This window comes from Calliphora vicina, chromosome 1 (assembly GCF_958450345.1).
Source record: "Calliphora vicina chromosome 1, idCalVici1.1, whole genome shotgun sequence".
Taxonomy (NCBI): Eukaryota; Metazoa; Arthropoda; class Insecta; order Diptera; family Calliphoridae; genus Calliphora; species Calliphora vicina.
In genome coordinates, this window is record NC_088780.1 from 54,374,376 (window position 1) to 54,395,166 (window position 20,791).

General features: G+C 30.2%; 1 protein-coding gene across 6 annotated transcripts in view; it reads right to left on the reverse strand.

Moving 5' to 3' along the window:
- Positions 1 to 899: 899 nt before the first annotated feature.
- Rbp (RIM-binding protein) overlaps positions 900 to 20,791 on the reverse strand; it is a 59,401-nt gene continuing 39,509 nt past the window's right edge. For 5 of the 6 annotated variants that reach the window (XM_065513740.1, XM_065513730.1, XM_065513719.1 and 2 more), the window contains 2 exons: positions 16,049 to 16,116; positions 900 to 1,799 (listed from right to left, as the gene is read on the reverse strand). In XM_065513740.1, coding sequence (XP_065369812.1) covers positions 984 to 1,799; positions 16,049 to 16,116 — 884 coding nt within the window. In that variant the 3' untranslated portion in view covers positions 900 to 983. The remainder of the gene's footprint in view (positions 1,800 to 16,048; positions 16,117 to 20,791) is intronic. The other variant, XM_065513759.1, reaches the window with a different exon arrangement.

The window sequence follows — 20,791 nt, forward strand, 5'->3', positions numbered from 1 at the left end:
CAAAATTAGAAAATTTCTAAACAGTTGGCATTTACTGAAATATAATTCATTCTTTCTAGAATTAATTCCTTTTTGAATCATTTAAATTTTCTTAATTTATTTTATTAAATTATTAAAATTAACTTCAATTCAAATCAATTACAAATAGGCTTTTGACAATTTATTTCAATTCATTTTGTAAACGATTTACAACAAAACAAATTGTATGAAATAAAATCATTTCATTCAATTTGTATTAAGATTTGAATTAACAAATATTTAATCATTCAAATGTTGAATTAATTTTATTATGAATTAATTCAACAATGCACAGTGGGACAGAATCAAAATTGTTTGGAAATAAATCGGACATTTCTAAACGGCTGGTAAGATCGGAATAAAATTTGACGTGGTCGTAGCCAAGGAGTATTCGAGTTTAAGATATTAAAATGGGCCTTACAAATGCTCCAAGGCCGGCACTATGAGTCTCAAATTAGGGTACCTGCGACAGAGATTTATTTCCAAAAAATTTCGATTCTGCCCCACTGTGCAATGAAAGAATTCTATTCAAATATATATGTATATAAAATGATGAATCATGCTAAAGAAATTGTTAAGCTGGTAAAGGTTTCATGCAATGAATTGCTGACATTTTTTGATACAGAATTAAGATTTTAGTGAATCAAGCTTAAGTTGAATTAACTGATTGGAAACATCTGAAATACTGTTAAAATTTTTCAATTGAAAATAATGAAGTATCACAGTCACTCAAAATTACTGGAAAAACATAAATGAAGAGCTAACTTATCAAAACCTTTTCCTGCCTCATGATGTTATTTTGTAAAGTTTTTTTTTTTGTTGCTGTTTGTTTTGTTTTGTTGTTAATTATTTTCAATATTTGTTTTGTATTTTGTTGGAATTAATTAATTAATTATTAGTAATTTATTAATATAGTTATTATTAATATAATATATATATAAAAACGACCTACAATATGACCGGGGTTATTTGCCAAAACCGAATCCGAATTTGCCAAAGAGATCCTTACCTTTCGACAGCACATCACCACCCGGCGCTGCTGCGGCGATACCTTTGAGACCGCCCAGCAGACCAGCACCGGGCCCTTGGCTTTGTGGTGGTGGCTGTTGACCTTGAGGTGGCACTTGTGGTTGTTGTTGTTGTTGCTGCTGCTGTTGTTGTTGCTGGGGTTGCTGTTGTTGTTGTTGTTGCTGCTGCTGTTGTTGCTGCTGCTGTTGCTGTTGACCGCCGCCAAATAATCCTCCCAGGCCGGTTGATGTTTGCTGCGTTGGCTGCGCACCACCTTGTGGTTGCATTGGATCTTGTTTTGGTGGTTGTTTAGATCCAAATAGACCACCGGTGGCAGCCGAAGTAGCGCCCGAGAGCAAACTAGTTGCACCGGATAATAAACCGCCTGAGGGTTGCGATACGGGAGGAGGTTGTTGCTGTTGTTGTTGTTGCGGCTGGCCCATCATTCCCATTTGGCCCATCTGCTGACCAGGCTGTTGTTGCTGCTGGCCGCCCATCATACCCATCTGGCCCATCTGCTGACCCATCTGACCCATTTGCTGTTGATTCTGTTGACCCATTGGCTGCTGCTGTTGACCCATCATACCCTGCTGACCCATCTGGCCCATTTGCCCCATCTGCTGACCCATTTGCTGCTGCTGCTGTTGTTGTTGTTGTTGCTGCTGCTGTAACTGTTGCTGCTGTTGTTGTTGTCCCATTTGCGTTTGTTGCTGACCATAAGGTTGTTGTTGCTGCTGCATGCCAGCAACATTACCACCGCGACCGATCATCCCCTGTAAAATATTACATTTCATTAAATTTCATATGATTTCGCTTCACAACTCAATTTAACAATTGAACATTTTTTTTTGTTTTTTTTATTATTTTCAATAATCAAAAATAAAGGAAAATTAGCTAAAAAGAACTTGGTAAAACATATAGTATATGATTTTGTTCAAAAAAAGTAACAAAGTTGCGGGGCTTCAAAGAACATTATTTTTGTTTTTTTTGTAACTAAGTTGTAATTAGGAAGAAAAATTTGTTATTTTAAAAATGCCAAGAGTAAACAACACAAGTAAGGAATCCACTCAGGGGTATTTTTCATTTAAAACTGTTTTTAAAATTTTAATATTTTAATTTCCCTTTGGATTTCTTTTTTTTTAATACAACAATGAGAAGAAGTACGTACATATTTGTTATGATGAGTAAAAGTATAAAGTGTGTAAAAATACTTGGAACAAAAATGTGGGGCCAATTATTTTATTTTATTTACTACTTTTTAACTATTAAATAAACTACAAATTGATGATTGATGTTATAAGAAAAGACTGGTGATTACTTTTAAACCGTTATAGATTTATAATTGAATAACAGTTGTTTTCTTACTAACATCCTTCAAATTATATCTACTCATGGTTATACAAATTAAATTGGTATTTATTTATTTTTTTGGCATTCATCCTTTTGCAAAGAGTTTGTTAATTTGCCAGTGTAAACTTTACGCACAGTTTGTTATTGTTTACATTGTGTAGTTAAGTTCGAGTTTTTTTAAGAAATAAGTTTCTAATAATTTAAGTGTTTAATAAAAAGTGTTAGATACGAGTAATTAGATATAATTGTGGTAGTTATTTAACTAGGAATTGTAATGGTAAGTCTGTATTCTGAATTGCGTCATTTACACAAAAAATCATAATTTTTCGTAGTATTAAAAAAAGTGATGACAGTTACTTGAAAAAGCGCTGATTGTAATAAATCTAATGAAATTATAATGGTGTTCCCCATTAATATGTATAAATTAAAGAAGTATGTAGTTGTAATACTACTTTAATAAAAATACTCCTTTAGCCTTAACTAAGCTATGCGGAATGATTCATGAACCTTCATAAAATATTGAGAAATAAATTAGAAACAGATAATTATCGTCATAACCGAAAAAACGTAACGACCTGTGTATCAGGTAAAGGGCTTAATAATCTCCGGACACCCAACTACTTCATGTAGCAGTAAGTTGTTGGCTAGTGAGGCCTCGACTATTGGTGGTGATGTTCGTAAACCCAGCTTGGTAAAATGTGATTATTCGAAACTAGATAAGCTTCCAAGGTCTTGACATGATCCAATCTTGTGGAAATCCCTGATTCAGGTTCTGACATGGTGTTCCAGATTTTAGCTATCAGAAATTACGTTTCCTCAGTGTCACTATTTAATAACATTCGACGATTGATTGGCTCTGCTCAAAGAGAAAGAATTCTCATTTAGGGGATAAATGTGTCACCTGCAAAATATGGCTGCTAGCCTAAACGACAAACATCTGAAGCAAAGTCTTAGTAAAAGATACTCTCGAAAATATGCGTACATAGCCCAAAGCGTGATTGTTCAAAGAAGTGGTGAAATATTCTCTCATATAGGAGATAATTGATTGCAATACAATGTAAGCAATGCAATCTTCACCTTAGCCAACTGGAAGGCAAAAAATAAAAGATAAAGTCACGTCTATGAGTGAAGAGTTCTTAAATTTCTGTCCGTCCGTCAGAATCCTGGACAACCACCAACCCAGTGCTGTACCAGGCCACTAATGAGTTCCTCGGGAAAGTTTGGTCCGATGATCATTTGAACGATACCTCTCAACGAAGTTCCTTACAGAGCGAGTTATATTACTTAGGTCCCCACTGTTCCATCCGACCCAGAGGAAATTCTGAAAATACTTCAGATCAGAACCCCTTAACTAAAAAGTAGCAAATGTTACCGTAGATGTAGGGCAACTGTAATCCTGAACAGTGACTTCCACTTAATCTATAAAGGTGACAAAAAAAGAAGCTCCATGATCCCAACATGACACCTTGACACCTGAACAGTAACTTCTGCAGGGACTTGGGGAGACATATTTATTTTGTCATTCAAATAACACAAAATATTTGTCGCAGATCCATTTTCGTATATATATTTTGGGTCCTCATAAGAATCTAAGATGATCTAGAATGTCCGTCCGTATGTCTGTCTGTTGAAAACACTATAGGGCCCAAACGAAGTATTTTCAACAAATACTCTCTAATGATAAAGTTTGTTTGGTATTAAAAATGGGCAATATCGGTCTATGATTTCACATAGCCTCCATACAAATGTTCCCCCGGAATAAATCATTAATTTTTAACTTTTTTTTCCGTTAAAAAGGGGCAGCGATAAAAAAGTACGTGAATAAATAATTAAAACGGAAGATCTGAAGGTTCATCTTCACACTGTTTCAAAAACCATTGAAGAGTATAAGAAAGACTTGAACATTGAAAGAAAACCTGAATCAGAAAGCAAAAAAGGTCTAACAGATATTGGTTGAACAACTCTTTCGAAAAGCAGATCGTAAAGTTAAATGCTCCGATTATTTTGTGCGCAGAGCAAAAATCACTCTTTTATACGAATCTAAATTTTATTTTATTTCGTTTGGGCCCTATCGTGTTTTGAACACACTGACAAACGGATGAACATATCTAGATCGTGTTAGAATCTTATGAGGACCCAGAATATATATGGGCATTTCCTGGAGTCACGAACGTACGTTCGTACGTTTTTGATGTCCAAAGAATATAGAAAGCAAAAGCGAGTCAATAGTATTTTGGTAGCTCTTGTTTAGTGCAAAAGATGGATTTCATCGAGTTTTTGTTTTCATAATGATAGTTATAAACATATGGTAACGAACGTACGTAAAATAGAAGTCAACTTTAGCTGACAGTAGTGAAATGTAAAAATCTCCGAAATGGAACGGAATATTTAAAAGCGATTAATTTATTTTAAAAGTGTATTAATGTAATAAAATATCTCTATTGGTTTTTGTTTAATTGGCTTAAGTACCGGTCGCGAACGTTCGATTTTTCCATATGTTTTTTTTTATTATTATCACCATGCATTTTCCCATAAATATCTTTAAATTTCCTTAACAAACAAGTAAGAAAGTATCGTCGGTCAAGCCCGACCATATAATACCCTACACTAAGTAATATTTTTCTTTTAAAAGTTCAATAATTTATATTCGAGAGTGATTTTCGAAGTGGGCCTTCTATGGGAGCTATGACCAATTATTGACCGATCACCATGAAATTAGGTCGTAGTTTATGTCTATATGAAAGTTATTTATGTTGAATTTTATGTATATACCAAAATTTTTATGAGATTTATGAGCGTTAAAGTGATTTACGGAATCGGGTCTTATATGGGAACAATGACTAATTATGGACCGATCATAATATAATTTGGTGACATGAATTTTATAAATTAAACATTTGTGACCGATAAAGTCCAATTTCGGAGGACATTTGTATGGCGGCTAGGTGAAATAATGGACCGATTTCGGCCAGTTTCAATAGGCTTCGTCATTGGGCCGAAAAAATGATATATATCAAATTATATCGAAATATCTAACACGATGATAACATGATGATTATCAACATTTTACTTTTCGATCCTGGTTGACTAATCGTTTGAAATTCCCATATACTAAGTAATATGAGTCTGCGAAAAATATTTTGATGTGACCCCCAACTTTTTGATGGTGGGTATAAAAACGTAAAATTTGGACATAATATCATGTTGATCAGGATTGAAAAATTTTATACAATCGTAGCTTTGTAGTGTATAATAGTAATTTTTGTATAGAAAAAGTATTCTGTAGAAAATTGTATGTATAAGAGTATTTTCTTAAGAAAACTGTGTATAACATTATTTTCTATAGAAAATTGTGTGTATAACAGTTCTATTGAAAATTTTTATGCTTAGAAAAAGTGTTTTCTATAGAAAATTGTCTCTATAATACTATTATCTTTAGAAAATGCTAAAGAAAGTTGTGTGTATAATAGTTAGAATAAACCCAATAAGCACCAAAGCCCAAAAATTCAAGTACTTGAACAGTTTGTTGGAACTTGACTTGAATGCAAATGTGATTATGTTTTAAACTTGAAAAATAATTGAAAAATTAAATAACATATGACTTAAATTTATGTTTCCTTTTTACTGAAGAATGCTATTGAAATAAAGTGTAATACAACTGTAATTCAATTGCCTGAATTCAAGGCTTGAATTACACTTGCTTCAACTTGAATTCCAGTAAAAATGCTTTTGGGAATGATAATAATAAAAATTTAAATTTTTGTACTCTAAATATGAAAAAGTACTATTTGAATATTATTTTGATACCGAAGAAAATTTAAATTCTCCCTATCCGATGATGACATTACTAAGCTAAAAAGAGTTGCCAATGGCAGAGAAAATATTTTTAGTGGGGGGGGGGTAGAAAACCATGAGTAGAATTAATTTGAAATTATTTGCAAACAAAAATTTGTAAGTATGTAGAACTAGCAACTTTTTTCTGTTGTCAAATTTATACTTGACAATTTAATTACATTATTATGTATGTATGTTCTATGTATATAAATCTAACAAAAACTATGATTATAAACATAATTTTGTTAATTAAGCAAAACAAAAAAAAAAGAAAACACCTTTAACTCAACTCTCTAAAATTAGTAGTATCGAAAAAAGCATTTCTTTTCTTTAAATGTTTCAATGTTTAATATTAAATGTTTTTTTTTTTGGAGTATATGGAGTTTTATTGTGTTGGATTTTCAGTTCAACTTAAAATTAGGAAAACAATAAGAAACGAAACTAAAAATTTAATTAAAAGAATATTAAAACAAAAATAATAATAATAATTTAGCAATTTATATAACAAACACATTTAAACTAAATTTTGGTTTTACAGTTTTTTTTTTTTTTGGTTTTTTGGTAGTAAAAAGCAAAATAAAATTAAAAATTATAAAAATAACGAATTAATTGACAATATTCTAATAGACAATAAGAACTAAAAAAGACATATTTTTACACATACAGTGAATCACATAGAAATTTTTTTATACACCATTTATTACATCCAATATTTAAATTTAAAATTTTAATAATAAATTAATTAATTATGTTGTTAAAGGTACGAACGATTAAAGTACTATTAATTAAAATAAACGTTAATTATTGTTGTTATTATTACGATTATTTGGTTGAAATGTTGAAAAACTAAATGAAAAATAAATTATAAATGATACATCTATAGATATATATAGTTAAAGCATTTCATTTTGGTTTTATTTTTTTTTAGTTTTTTTTTAAACATATTAATATTAATTACACTAAAAATGCTTTTCTAATTGAAACTAGAAGATTATTTATTAATTAATTAGCAATGTAATGTAAGTAAGTATTTACAAAAGTTGTTGGATTGATTGATTGATTTGTTGGTTTATCATAAAGTTAATTAATTACTGGTTTAAATTGTTGTTTTTATATAGTTTTTAATTTTTATATATATATATATATATATAGTAAGTAAGTAAATATATATTGTGATTTATATGAACATGGATGGTTGTTTACTTTTTTTTGAAACTAAACGATAAATGAAAAAAAAAACGATTTAAGAAAACAAATTTATACTAAAGAAATAAATAAGTTCGCTCTGCTTTGTGTGGCATGTTTAAATTCAATGTGGCAAAATTTAGCTAGTAACAAATGTATCAAAGTTGTTTACACAATGAAGGATACATCAGTTTGCCCTTCCTCCATTTCCCACCATACTTTAAGTTCCTAATAGGAGCCGGTAGTTTGATTTAAGGGCTGTGTAACTCCTCCATTGTGTCATTTGCCTACTAAAATTGGTTTCTATTTGGTTTTTTTTTATTCTAAGTTATAGAACAAATAATAAATTTAGAAAACGAACGAAAAAAAAATAATGAAATCATAATATTTAAGAAGCAAATAATGCAAAACAAACAAAATTAACTGAAATATTTGAAAAAATCAACGATAGTGAAAAGGAAAATTAGAAAACTTAGAGTTAAGTTGATAAAGGTTTCATTAGTTTTTATATGAATATTGTGAGATGTTGTCATATAAAAACCTAGGAAGGAGTGCATTTAAAATAGAGGACTTCTGTTAAGAGATCTGTACTAATTATGGAAAGCAGTAACTGGCGACTATAAATGCAGTTATTGCTATATTTTTATACCCTTCACCTTCGTGAGAAGGGTATATATTAGTTTGTCATTCCGTTTGTAATTTCTACATTTTTCATTTCCGACCCTATGAAGTATATATGTATATTCTGGATCCTTAAGATTAAGCCATGTCCGTCTGTCAATTTTCTGAAGACCCCAGATATCTTCGGGATCCAAATCTTCAATAATTCTGTCAGACTTGCTTTCGAGAAGTTTGCTATTTAAAATCAGCAAAATCGGTCCCTATTTATTTTTTAATTTTTAAATTTATTGAAAAAAATTTATGAGAAAAAAAGTTATTTGGTGAAAAAAAAATTCGGGTTAATAAATATTTTTCCCGATTTTGACAAATTGTAGGTCCAACTTACTATAGCATTATATACATCGTTGCAATGGACTTTGAAATATCTATCATTGGATATCCATATTGTTTATATTAATATTGAGGTTATCCCGGTTTTTTCCTTATATCTCAGCCATTTGTCGATTACAGAGCCGGAAGAATTCCCGATATATTGATGTATGAATCATGTATATAAGTTATTTGGGGGCTATGGAAAGTTGATTTCAACATACAGACAAGGATAACTTTAAAATTGAAAAAACTAAGTGTTCTAAAATCCCAAAGCTGATGTATTCCAAATCATTCATAATATTATTTTTTTTTTTATATTTAAATTTTTTTTTTAAATTTAAAGAATTTTTTTTTTTAAATTTTTTTTTTTGGTGAAAAAATATTTTTTCCGATTATGACCCATTGTAGGTCCAACTTACTATGGTCTTATATACGTCGTTAGAAAGGTCTTTGAAATAGCTATCATTAGATATCCATCAAAAATCGAGGTTGTCCCGGTTTTTTCCTTATATCTCAGCCGTTTGTGGACCGATTTTGCTGATTATAATAGGAAACTTCTCGAAAATATGTCTGACAGAATTGGAGTCTTCAGAAAATTGATTTCAACAGACAGACGGATATGGCTTAATCGACTCCGCTATCTATAAGGATCCAGAATATATATACTTTATAGGGTCCGAAAATTATATTGTGGAAATCACAAACGGAATGACAAACTTATATACACCCTTCTCACGAAGGTGAAGGGTATAAAAAATTTTGTATCTCTATGTTTAATTTTTCAAAAGCTGAAAATTCCGAAATTTCCGAAATAATTTAATGGTCTACATTTTAGAACCATGACATTTTGAACAAAAAATCGTTTTTTAGAATGAACAGCATTTCTGAACATCTATTAGTTTTGGCACACATTTCACAATAAAATAAAGTCTTCGTATTTGAGATATTATAATCAAAACATATGACTCCTTTAAAATTCATCTAAGTTTTTATATTTATAAAATTTTCAGTATTTCGCCAAATTTTGCCCAAATACACACCAATTTTTAAACAGCTAATCAAACAATTGATCAATTGATCAATTGAAGGAGAAGTTCAATAGATTGGTCCGCTGAAATTATCTCCTCTCTTATGCTATTGGGTTTCTGTGTATGAGGCCACTTTAAGAGCCAAGCCAATATAAGCATCATTTACTTAAATTGTGATTAGTATAAGGTGGAGTTTTATAGACCCTACTGTTATTGACGACACGCAGTGGTATGAGAAAAAAAGAGGGAAATAAATCTGTAACTTCTAAACCCTTAGTCCGATTTGGATGAAATTTGACATGTGCAAAGAAGATGTGTCGTCGAGTTTAAGTTTTGACTCGAGTTTGAATTTTGACCGGATGGCCCCACCAGGTGTGCGGCCAGGATACCCCAAAGTAGGACACCTCGGGTATTTTCAATTTTTAAAACGATCCTATTTCTTGGGCTGTGTTCCGATTTCAAAAAATCCAGCACTACAAAAAACTTCGTCGTAGCTATCAATTATCTCTTATAACTTAGGAGATATACACATTTATTTATATATAAAGTTATATTTTCCACATTTTTACCCATCCGATTTTCTCCATTTTAATTTTATTGGACTAACAAATGTATATGTCAAACAAAAGAGAAATTGTTTAAAAATCGTGACTGACTCCAAAGTTATATGCATTTGAATTTAAAAATTTTAAGAAAGGCGATTTTTCGCTAGTTTTTTGGAAAAAAATACTTTTTTCCTTTTTAAGTTATCTAAAAAATTTCTAAAAAGGTGTATTAAGAAATTATACTTTTTGAAAAGCTAACTTCATATTAAATATTCTAAATGAAAAGAAATTTGAAAATTGTTGATACCGAGGGGACCAGGTCCATCCAAAAAACGACTATTTTTTTATCTAAAATTCAACTTTAGGGCAAAAATTCTCAAATAGCATACTCGATATCAAAATATAGTAACCAATTTTAGATGGCCAAATATGTTTTTAATTGTTTTGTAAAGGGTTCCGATAACCCCGCCCTTAGTATGGATATTGTAGCCAAAAAACTAAAAAATACCATTTATGGGATTTTTCAACACTTTTTTGGGAACTGCGGGATTCCTGATTATAAATTTTACTTTTCCATTTTCAATAGTTTTTACTTTTCCATTTTCAATAGAAAAAACTATATACAGGCCTGTCACAGAATTCCATTCAGAAAAAGTAAAACGAAAATTTCTTTCGGAATGAAACCACTTTCAGTTTTCAAAGTGGAATTGATATTTCTTTGTAATCATTTATTTATCTAAAATTTTTAATCAGTTTCTGTACCAAAAATTTCACTTTTGTTTTAAATTAAAATCAAAAATATAGAATTATTAAATATTTTTTGAATTAATCTGTAATCTGAAGAACCTAAAACGAAATCGATCGGAATAAAAACTACGGAATTGAAATCATTCCGAACAAAATGTGTGACAGGGCTGATAACTGTAAAATTTCATTAAAAAATATTCATAAATAAAAATTTAACTTAAATTTGAAAGATTTGTATCTTTGCAAAAACTAGTGTTTATAAACCGGTTAACCGAAAACCCGGTTTTTCATCGAAATCTCGGTTTTTTGCGAACCGGTTAATTTCAAATGTTGATTTTCGGTTAACCGGCTTATCCGGTTTTTATCACTTGGTTAACCGGTTTTTAAAATTTGGGACTAAAATTAATAAATCTCACGTTTTTGTGCATTTTCAATATTCATTATATACACATTATTGGTCTGAACTGAAAACTAAACAGCTGATTTACAATACAAACCTCTTTAGATTAATATTTTTAATCTAAATAGTAGAGAACGATGAGTTTACTTAAAAACTTTTTCACAATAAATTAACATAATGAAACTATTAAAAATTAAAATTAAAGTCCTCATAATTCTATAAGTTTTGGCTAAATCTTACTTATGATTCATTAAAAACTTAGTGATGATTTTACCAAACCTTAAATTGAAATCGATGTTCATACATTCTTTCAATAAATTTGACTTCATTAGCGAGTTTTGTTCTTAAAATTTAAATTTATTAATCATTTCGTCAGCTTTTGAGAAATATTACAGGAAAGACAAAAAACGTTCTAAAATCCATTATTTGAAATATTTTGGAATCTGATAATGGAGTTTTTTTATAATGACAAATAATCACAGCTAAGAAGTGTGTTTGCATCTTATAGATCCTTTTTTTGTACTTGTAGCATTTTCTGTTTCATATCAGAATTTCGATGTGATAATAAATTTCAAAATTATCAAACATTTAATTAAACAATTTATGATTTACATTTTTTTGGTTGAAATTTAATGAATAAACCAATTATTAAAACAAGTATTATATATGTATTTAGTAACATTCCATTTGACTAAGATAATAATTTTCAATTTTTTACAAAATAAATGGACTTAGACTTTTGTATATTTATACTTTATTGAACTATTTATGTTTTCTACACATATATGACGGTTAACCGGTTATTTCGATGTCGGTTAACCGAAAAATCGGTTTTTTAAAAAAGGCTAATTTTCGGTTAACCGACAAACCGGTTTTTTAAAAACTCGGTTTTTTGAAAACACTAGCAAAAACTAAATAAAATGCAATTTTTTTCATGTTTTTCAAAAAACTATTAATTGTCAAAAATTATATATATTCTTGAAAACTAGACAAAATCTCCTATCCATTGATATATAACATGTCTATCTTATGTTTTTTACGTTCATTCAAATCGGGCTAAGGGTTTAGAAGTTACAGATTTATTTCTCTCTTTTTCATACCACTGTGCGACAGCTATCTATCTATGTGGTCCGAAAACAAAGTACTGGGGGTCAACACCGAAAAGATGGAACTTTTTTTATAATAAAATTCACAAATTACATTTAAAATTCAAACGAACTGTTTAAAATTATTTATAGAGTAGTTGCAACGGTATTTACGATTATATCGGTAACGGTTATTGCAGTTATTGCGGTAACGATAACTTAGCGGTAACAGTAGTCAAGCTGAAAGGATATTTTACATTGAATTAACGAAATCGAAAATGCGGAAAAATTATACAGGATCTGGAAAATACCAAAAATAAACTAAAGGAGTGGGCGGTAAATTAATACCGCAGAGACTTGCAGAACTCTATAGTCGGCTGGACGACTAATATCCTTTAGGGAAACCTAAACCTAAAGAGCAGATAAGACTTCTGAACCTAAATAGGCCAAAAATCAGAAGACTATTTAATGTGAGGTAGAAAAGGAAACATAAGCTATGATCCTGTCCTGCCTTTAGTCGACTTAGTGACGAAAATTTGAATACAGATACCATGACAAACCTAGAACATCTTAGAAATTCCGATTGGAAAGCACTAAGATATTACATTGAGGAAACTATGCTGATCACGGTCTATATGATACCGATAAACGGGAAAAACATGTTTATACCCAAAATGGATATGGGCCACAAAACGGCCCCTCTACTCAATCTAACGTAAGCTACGGATGTATTGTATTATGAGAGATAGATACGATATGTTGTAGCTACTACACCTGAAGCAACTATTGTAATACAAATACATATTGTTACATTAATATAGAATCGTGTTTTTTTGTTGTAAGCCCAGATTTTTGTTTATTTCGATAAATGGTTCGCTCATATATTATTTAGCCAAAAAATATCGGCTTATTAATAGTTATTATTAATAATAGTTGCTTCAGGTGCAGTAGCTACAACATATCGTATCTACCGATTGTGAATTGGACAATAATATATTTTATATAATTTAAGGGAATACTATGATTACACCAGGTAATATGTAATGGGAATACCGTCAAGTTGTTTATTCATACTTTACGAGTTAGCTCTGCTGAGACCATGGGAAAATGGCTTTAAAAAAAAATTTTATACGAATTGTCTATCCTTTTCAAAGGTGTTCATTTTATTTTGGTTGAAAATTAACCATTTTCAATATGGAAACTGCGTTTAAAACAAAATGATATCAGAGTCTTAATCCAGACTTGTTAGGAGATATAATTAATTAGAATCGTTCGCAAAATATTCCTGTTTTTACAAAGTCTCATGAACATTGTTAAGTACCAATTTCGATTATTATACCCTATACCATCATAGTGGTGTATACCGATCGACTTGCAATCCCTTTTTGAGTCGATTAAACGATGTCTGCCCGTTCATCTGGCTGGCTGTGCATGTAAACCTTGTGCGAATCAAATTTGGTACTTTTTCTTTTTTCGGCCCAAGGACTGAAATCGGTCCATTATTTTACCTAACCCCCATACAAATGTACTCCCGAAATCGTATTTCATCGGTCAGTACTCTGTTCTTATTTTTCCACACGTAATAACATAACATTTGTTGCATATAAAATTGTTCGCATGAAAAAACCATAATTTTTCGCAAATATGAGAAGAGTACTAGGCTTTATTTAGAATATCTAAAAAAATAAAATGACAAAGATTAATGCCTTCATTAATTGTGCAATGGTAGCATAATATAATTTTCTGATGCAGTTTTGACAAATTTATACTAATTTTTAATACAATGAAATATTATTACTGGTACATTTTTGAGTGATGTACGGTGGAATGGATGATTAGTATAGTAATATTCCTACTATGCTTTCACTTGGTTTAGGGTATCATACGCAGAGCATCAAATAAATCAATTCAAGTTGAGCTTATATATCAGCCATTCATTCCATAAATCCATTCCCAACATAAATTTATTTAGCTTCATTCAAAGGCTTTAATTTAAATAGACTTCATTCATCGTTAAATTAATTACATTATGTTTTAGCAGAGTTCATTCAACCTTTGAATTGAATTAAAATATTTTATTTCATTCAGTTTGGATTTGAATTGAAGAAATATTGAATCATTAAAATCAGTAATGAATATGAATTGAAAGAAAATTTTAATGATTTGATAAGGAAGTAACTATATATGTATGTAACGAATTCTCAAAGCAATGAATTCAATACATTTAAAGTACAAAGGAATTTAGCCTATGAATTAATTCATAATGAATTCATTAACGGAAAGGTTAAGATCAAATTTATTTTGATTTCAAAAATGGAATTAAAAATTAATTCTTTCGAACCTTTGTTCATATGTTAAGTGTTGTTACTTGTTATAATTACAAAACTACGAATTTAAATAATTTATTATTAAAACATTAATTTAAATAGATTTTATTCATTTATATTCCTCTTAATTTAATAAAACTTTTATCTTATTTGTAGATTTTTAATAAATTTTGTACTTTTTGCAAACAAATTGGTGAAAATACATATGTTTTCTTGTACAATCATAATCAAAAAAGTAAAATTTATAATACTAGATGCTACAATTTTAAAATCACAATTGCCATCCCTGATGTATAACAGTTATAATGACCTCATTACAAAATGTAAACAAACAACAGGTTAAAAACCGTTAGATAAACGTAATGTCTCTCTTATTTTATTCATATGCACTCCTTGTTAAATGGAAGGAGAGGGAAAACAAAATGACTGAAAAAAGTGATGTTATTGTTATATTGTTGTTGTAGTTGTAGTTGGTAAATGGTGAAATGTGATTATGTTTTTGTTGTTTTCTTTTGGTAACAGTGTGTATCTGATACTAAATGAATAATTAATTAATAGCTAAATAATTGAAAATGTTATTTATTTATTTGTTTTATCAAGTGCTCTAAATACGTTTGATTGTTTTTGTTCTTAAATTCTCTATTAATTTAACTAAATTTCTTGTTGATTTGTTGTTATTTTATTTTATATGTAAATAAATATAAATTGTTATTGATAAAATGTTGCTAGCTATACATAAAAAGTACTAACTTTCTTAAGGTTTTGCAAAAATTTGAGGTTAATTAATGTTTTTCATAAATAAAATATTTAGTTTTTGCTGTTGAAGATGTTAATATTTAGCATTTTCTTTTTCAGATTTTGCCATTTAAGTTGAAAAGTGAGTTGATGATGAAAAACAAAAGTGTTAAATAAATATATAAATGTTTATTGTATGCAAAGCAAATATGAATAGTTTGGTGACTGAAATTGTTTTATTCAAATTAACAATTAACACAACTACTATTTTAAAGGTGATTTTTTTTTTTAAATTTGTCACAAAGTTTGTAGTATTTATTTCCTTACAACTGTTTTGAAACTCAAATAAAATGTTTAACAGTAGTATAGGTAGTATAGTATAACAGAAACACAAACAGAAATAAATTAAAACTTGAACAAAAATTTTAAAAATTTTTGAATGCATGATTAAGTTGTTGAGTTTTAGTTTAATTTTTTATTTTTAACAGAGACAGAGTTGTAGTACAATAGTAGTAGTAGTAATAGTAGTAAAAATTTGTTTTTAAAAAGTGTACTATTTTTGACAAAGTAATTTAAAAAAAAAACAAATATTTATAGAAAGTGAGTGGGGGTAGGTAGGTAGGTAGGTTGTTTTTAATTTTCTAGTAAGGTAGTTTAGGCAGAGTTTAATGGTAGTAAGTAAGTAAGTAAGTAGTAGTAGTATAACGTAACGTATATTTTTAAACAAAATTAAAAACAAAGTTAAAAATGCATTTTTTTGAACAAAAAAACGTAAAGAAGAAAGAGTATTTACCTGCGTTTGGTGATCGGGGGCAGGGTGGCCCGTGTTGTCTAACAGTGTAGGGGAAGCAGGGCGAGCATCTATAGCAACAAATATAACATAAAGACTTCACATTTACCACAGCAGACCATTACAAAATAATTTTGTTAACTTAAATTTGTTTTTTGTTTTTGTTAAAGAAACGTTTAAAAAAAAAAAACAAAATGAAATAAAATCTCCAAGATAAAAAATAAATGAAATCAAAATCAAATATTAATAAGAGTTATAAAACAGAATTTAAAATTTCTTCCATTTGTTTTGTTCTTTTTTGTAACAAAAAATAAAAAAATTGTTTTGTTGCTTGTATTGAAAACCAATTTGTTGTTGTTATATTGTAACCTAAAGATAAAATCATATGTTTAAACCGATCGTAACAAGATCTGATGAGCTGTGATCAGTTTAGTTTTTTAAATGTTTAATTCAGTTCACTGTTCATTTCATATAGACAAAACACACCAGCATCTAAAGGCCTGTTGTGCATTAAATGTAGTTTCTATATAATTCACCGCAAGTTTATAATTTTTTTTTGTTTTTTTATAAATCACTTAAAATTAGTTTAATATTTTTTACATAAATATACAATTAAAATCAAACAAAAACCATAAATTAAAAACAAAACTTATTTTGCATTTTATATAAAAAGCTTTAAAATAATAAAAACAAAATGAAGAAATAAATAAATTTGAGAAAAGAAAAACAATTTATATGTATATTTATATTTGAAATAAATTAGAGCAGAAGAAGTGTAGTTCATAAGACGAGTAATATGGAAAAGAAAAAAACGTTACCTTTAAAAATGTTGTATTTTGTCTTTCAAAAACTTAAGTTTTCGTTATTGTTTTTTCGTATAGATATTGATATATATAAATTTTACACAATATTACATAGTTATTTAATGGTTTGTTTGATTTTTACATTTAATTTGTATGTATAATTTATAAGAAAGAAAAAAAAATAATTTATTAAATACATATGTTTATTTTTTAATTATTTTTATTTTAAATTTGATTTTTATTTTTGAATTAGTGCTTGAAGCTGTTAATAATAGTATTGTTGTTGTTATTGTTGTTTTGTTTTTATATATAAATATATAAAATGATATGTTATGATTAAATTTATTTTAAATATTTTTTATTTTTTTTTTTTGGGGTATATCAGACATTGATTGTTTTGAAAAATATGCATCAAACATTTAAAGACATGTAGGTATGTATGTAGTGGAATATAAGTATTAATTTTAAAAATATATATGTTTTGGTAAGAGGAAATTGCTTAAAGAAATTAATTCATTGGTTTGTACATATTTTTGTTTACAGTGTACATAGTTTGTGGTAAGATTGTTGCCAGATCAAAAACATTTAGAATTTTACTAGTGTTGTAAAGAAATTTATTTGTAGTTGGTGGGTGTGAAAAGTACACAATTAAAGTTAACAAACTAATGCTACTCGTATTAAACATGCAGAATTTGAAAAGTTTTAAACAAATTTTTGACTAAGCCAGTACTAAATTTTAGAGAAAATTACATTAATATACACAAAATTAAAAACAAATTTTGTCATCCTCAATAGATATGTTAAATAATTTGTAATGTTTAAATTGTATAGTATGATAGAAAACAGGAATGATATGTTTAATTTAGGGGCTTATGGTTTTTATCCCGGGAATTTACAAAACTGTTCACAACCCGATTCTTGAGATTTTTATTCTGGAATACTTGAAATTAAAAACTGATGAAACTACGAAGTCTGCTTTGACACAGGGCAAGTTTTCTTGAGCAAGTCTAGAGTTTATAGGAGAGAGGGGCAAGAAGAAAGAAGAGGGGTACACACTTGCTTTTAATGGCAAGTCTCTTCTCTTTTGTTTTCTCATTTTCACTATGGCGTCTATTACGTTTTGACATATTGAACACAGACTTGCTGTGTGTAAACACTCGAGCAAGTTTAAAAGGGAATCGAAGAGACTTGCTTCAAGTAAACTTGCTGTGTGTAAAATCAGACAAAGAAAACAAGTTAGAAAACAAAAAAAATGTGAATAGGTTTTTTTACAGTTCTTCGCGGATTTCAGCGGAAAGTTTGTCCCACATACGGATAGTACGGCTAAAGAACGAATTTTCCCTGTAGTGTGTTGTGCGGTCCACTGGACAATCGACCACAAAGGGATGTGTTTTTTATGAAAAACGTATACATATTATGTAAAAATCTGCGGGTAACAGGAACAAGTTCCCTAATTTCATCACAATTCATTGTAGTACCGATAGAGCAGTGAAACGCAGCCCACATTGAGTCGGTGCTTCAGTGATTCAATAGAGTAGGATACCCTACTTTCGCCTTCTAATATACGCAGTCGTGATGCTTCAAAATAGACTTTGAAGCACTGGCCCATACATGGGAGTTGTATTCCATTTTCGTTCGAATATAGGTGGTGTAAATACTGACGAAATCAGATGGAGTGAAGTAATTCTTAGAAAGTTTCAGAAAACCGAGACACTTTAATGTTTCTTTCGACAATTGAAAAATGTGTTTATACCAGCGGACATCACATTACATTCTCATGCCTAGAATATCAAGATCGACTGATTCCACAAGCGACATGCTCTGTCGTTCGTTTTTGTGTCAACATGCTACACTGAGTCTTGCGAGCGTTGAAAGCGACCCTATTCGCACAACCCCATTCAGAGATTGTCACAAGGTCCTGATTAAGGAAATCATATGTTTTTCCTCAATGCCCCAATCTCCAACAGGCTCGGTATTTGGACGATAATTGGATGAATATGAATGACAAATGTTGCTGTCATCTGCAAAATAATAGATAGGATTGGAAGTCTGACGTAGAAGGACGTTTAGAAAAATAAGAAATAAAATAAGTGAAAGAACGGAGCTTTGCGGTATTCCTGCATTTATCTTGAACTCGTTTGATGAGATCCCATCTATAACAATTCGTGTAGTGCGATATCTAAGAAAGCTCGATATAAATCGAGAGAAGTTATTACCGACACCAAAAGCAATAAGTTTTGATAAAAATGCTCCACAGTCTATCGAACGCATCGGATATATCTAGAGCCACTTTACTTTCGCCAAAACGGTGAATGTTAACCATACTCTCCATAACTTTGAAAAGAGCAGAACAAATTGCTATTGAGTGACAATTTTCAGGGTTGTTAGCCTCTCCCTTTTTAGAAAAGGGTTACATTAGCAACCTTCCAGCATACAGAAAATTTGGCAGCACAGTATGAAGCTGAAAAGGGTAGCCAATGGACGAGCTAGCGTCGAAGAACACTGCTTCAAGACCAGTACTGGTATATTATCTGGACCAGGAGACTTATTTACGTTGAGATCCGATAAAACCCGTTTAACAGCACGAGCTCAAAAGAATATACTTGGCATAGTCACTAATACTCATTCGAGTTCGGGCAGTGGTTCGGGCAGAAAATATTCTGAATATTTTGAGAATTTTCCTGAATACGTACTGTGACAGGAACTTTGATAATGCGATCATACTGCGTCGTCGAGAGGATCTCCCGGACATCATTGTCTACTGCACAACCAAACTATTCGAAGGGATGATGACACACTAAATATACACTGGGACCCAATAAAGACTTGTAAACTTCCCGGGATCACAGGTTATTAATACCAATCCACCCTCTTTGTGGTTAACATTTTGACCAACAGGAACATAATATTCAATGTGTGTCATCCCAATTTAATCTTTCCAAATATTCAGATGACATTTTGTCCTGACTCCTAAAACTGGAAGAATTTCTCGGACCACAATATTCGATACTATGAGCTTCACACCGTTCAGCAAAGCTCGTTAGGTCAATGAAAAATCTATTTTCAAGATACATTTGAGAAGCATTTGAGATCAAGACTATCATTGTGCCATTTAAAAAAATGTAGACCTTTGAGACTTTGAATGGCTGGACTATGTCCAGAGTAACGATGCCATTTGTATTAGTAAGGACTTGGAGAGCAGGAAGTAGATGATCAGGTTTGGTACATCATGTTTACATTGTGTTGGAACCGAGAGCCTTTCTGGTAACAAACGTACTTTTGCAAAACCGATACCGTTCTTTGGTATCTATTATCATGGAATGAGTTGGAGCTTTTTCGCTATTGAGCTGAACAAGCCAAACGATTTATATCGCACGATAAGATCGACGGTAAGATATTACAGGATTGCTTACTGGACATTGTGATTTTAGGTAGCACCAATACGCTCTGGGAAATGCTGCTACGGAACTCATGTAAATTCTGTTGGCTGCATGACAAAACCTCACATGTCCTAGGCTGAGGTCATGCAAAATTAAATTTGGAGAGAATATAGGAAGTGTTTTAAGGCTGCACAAAAACTCGTGGTACTTAAGGCCTCTTTTATATAATCTATTTAGTGTACTAGTCTGAAAGGGTCCAGTTTAATTATGCTAAGATTTCAGCCTTATATATACCGTATGGAAATACATTTTGCTATTAGATAGCGTAACAACAATGTACGCACTTGTCAAGAATGGGCACTTCTTTGAGATTATAGGTATCTTTTTTTTCATGACCCGACAGATATGTAGCAATCGTCAGAAGGCTAAATGCCTTCATTAGTGCATAGGAATGATTAAATTAGGACTGGCACTTAATCTGAATCTGATAACACAACTGTGCAGATTATCGTAAAATTTTGCATCTGATTCTTAATAAAATAAGAATCTGGAATTTGGTTAAA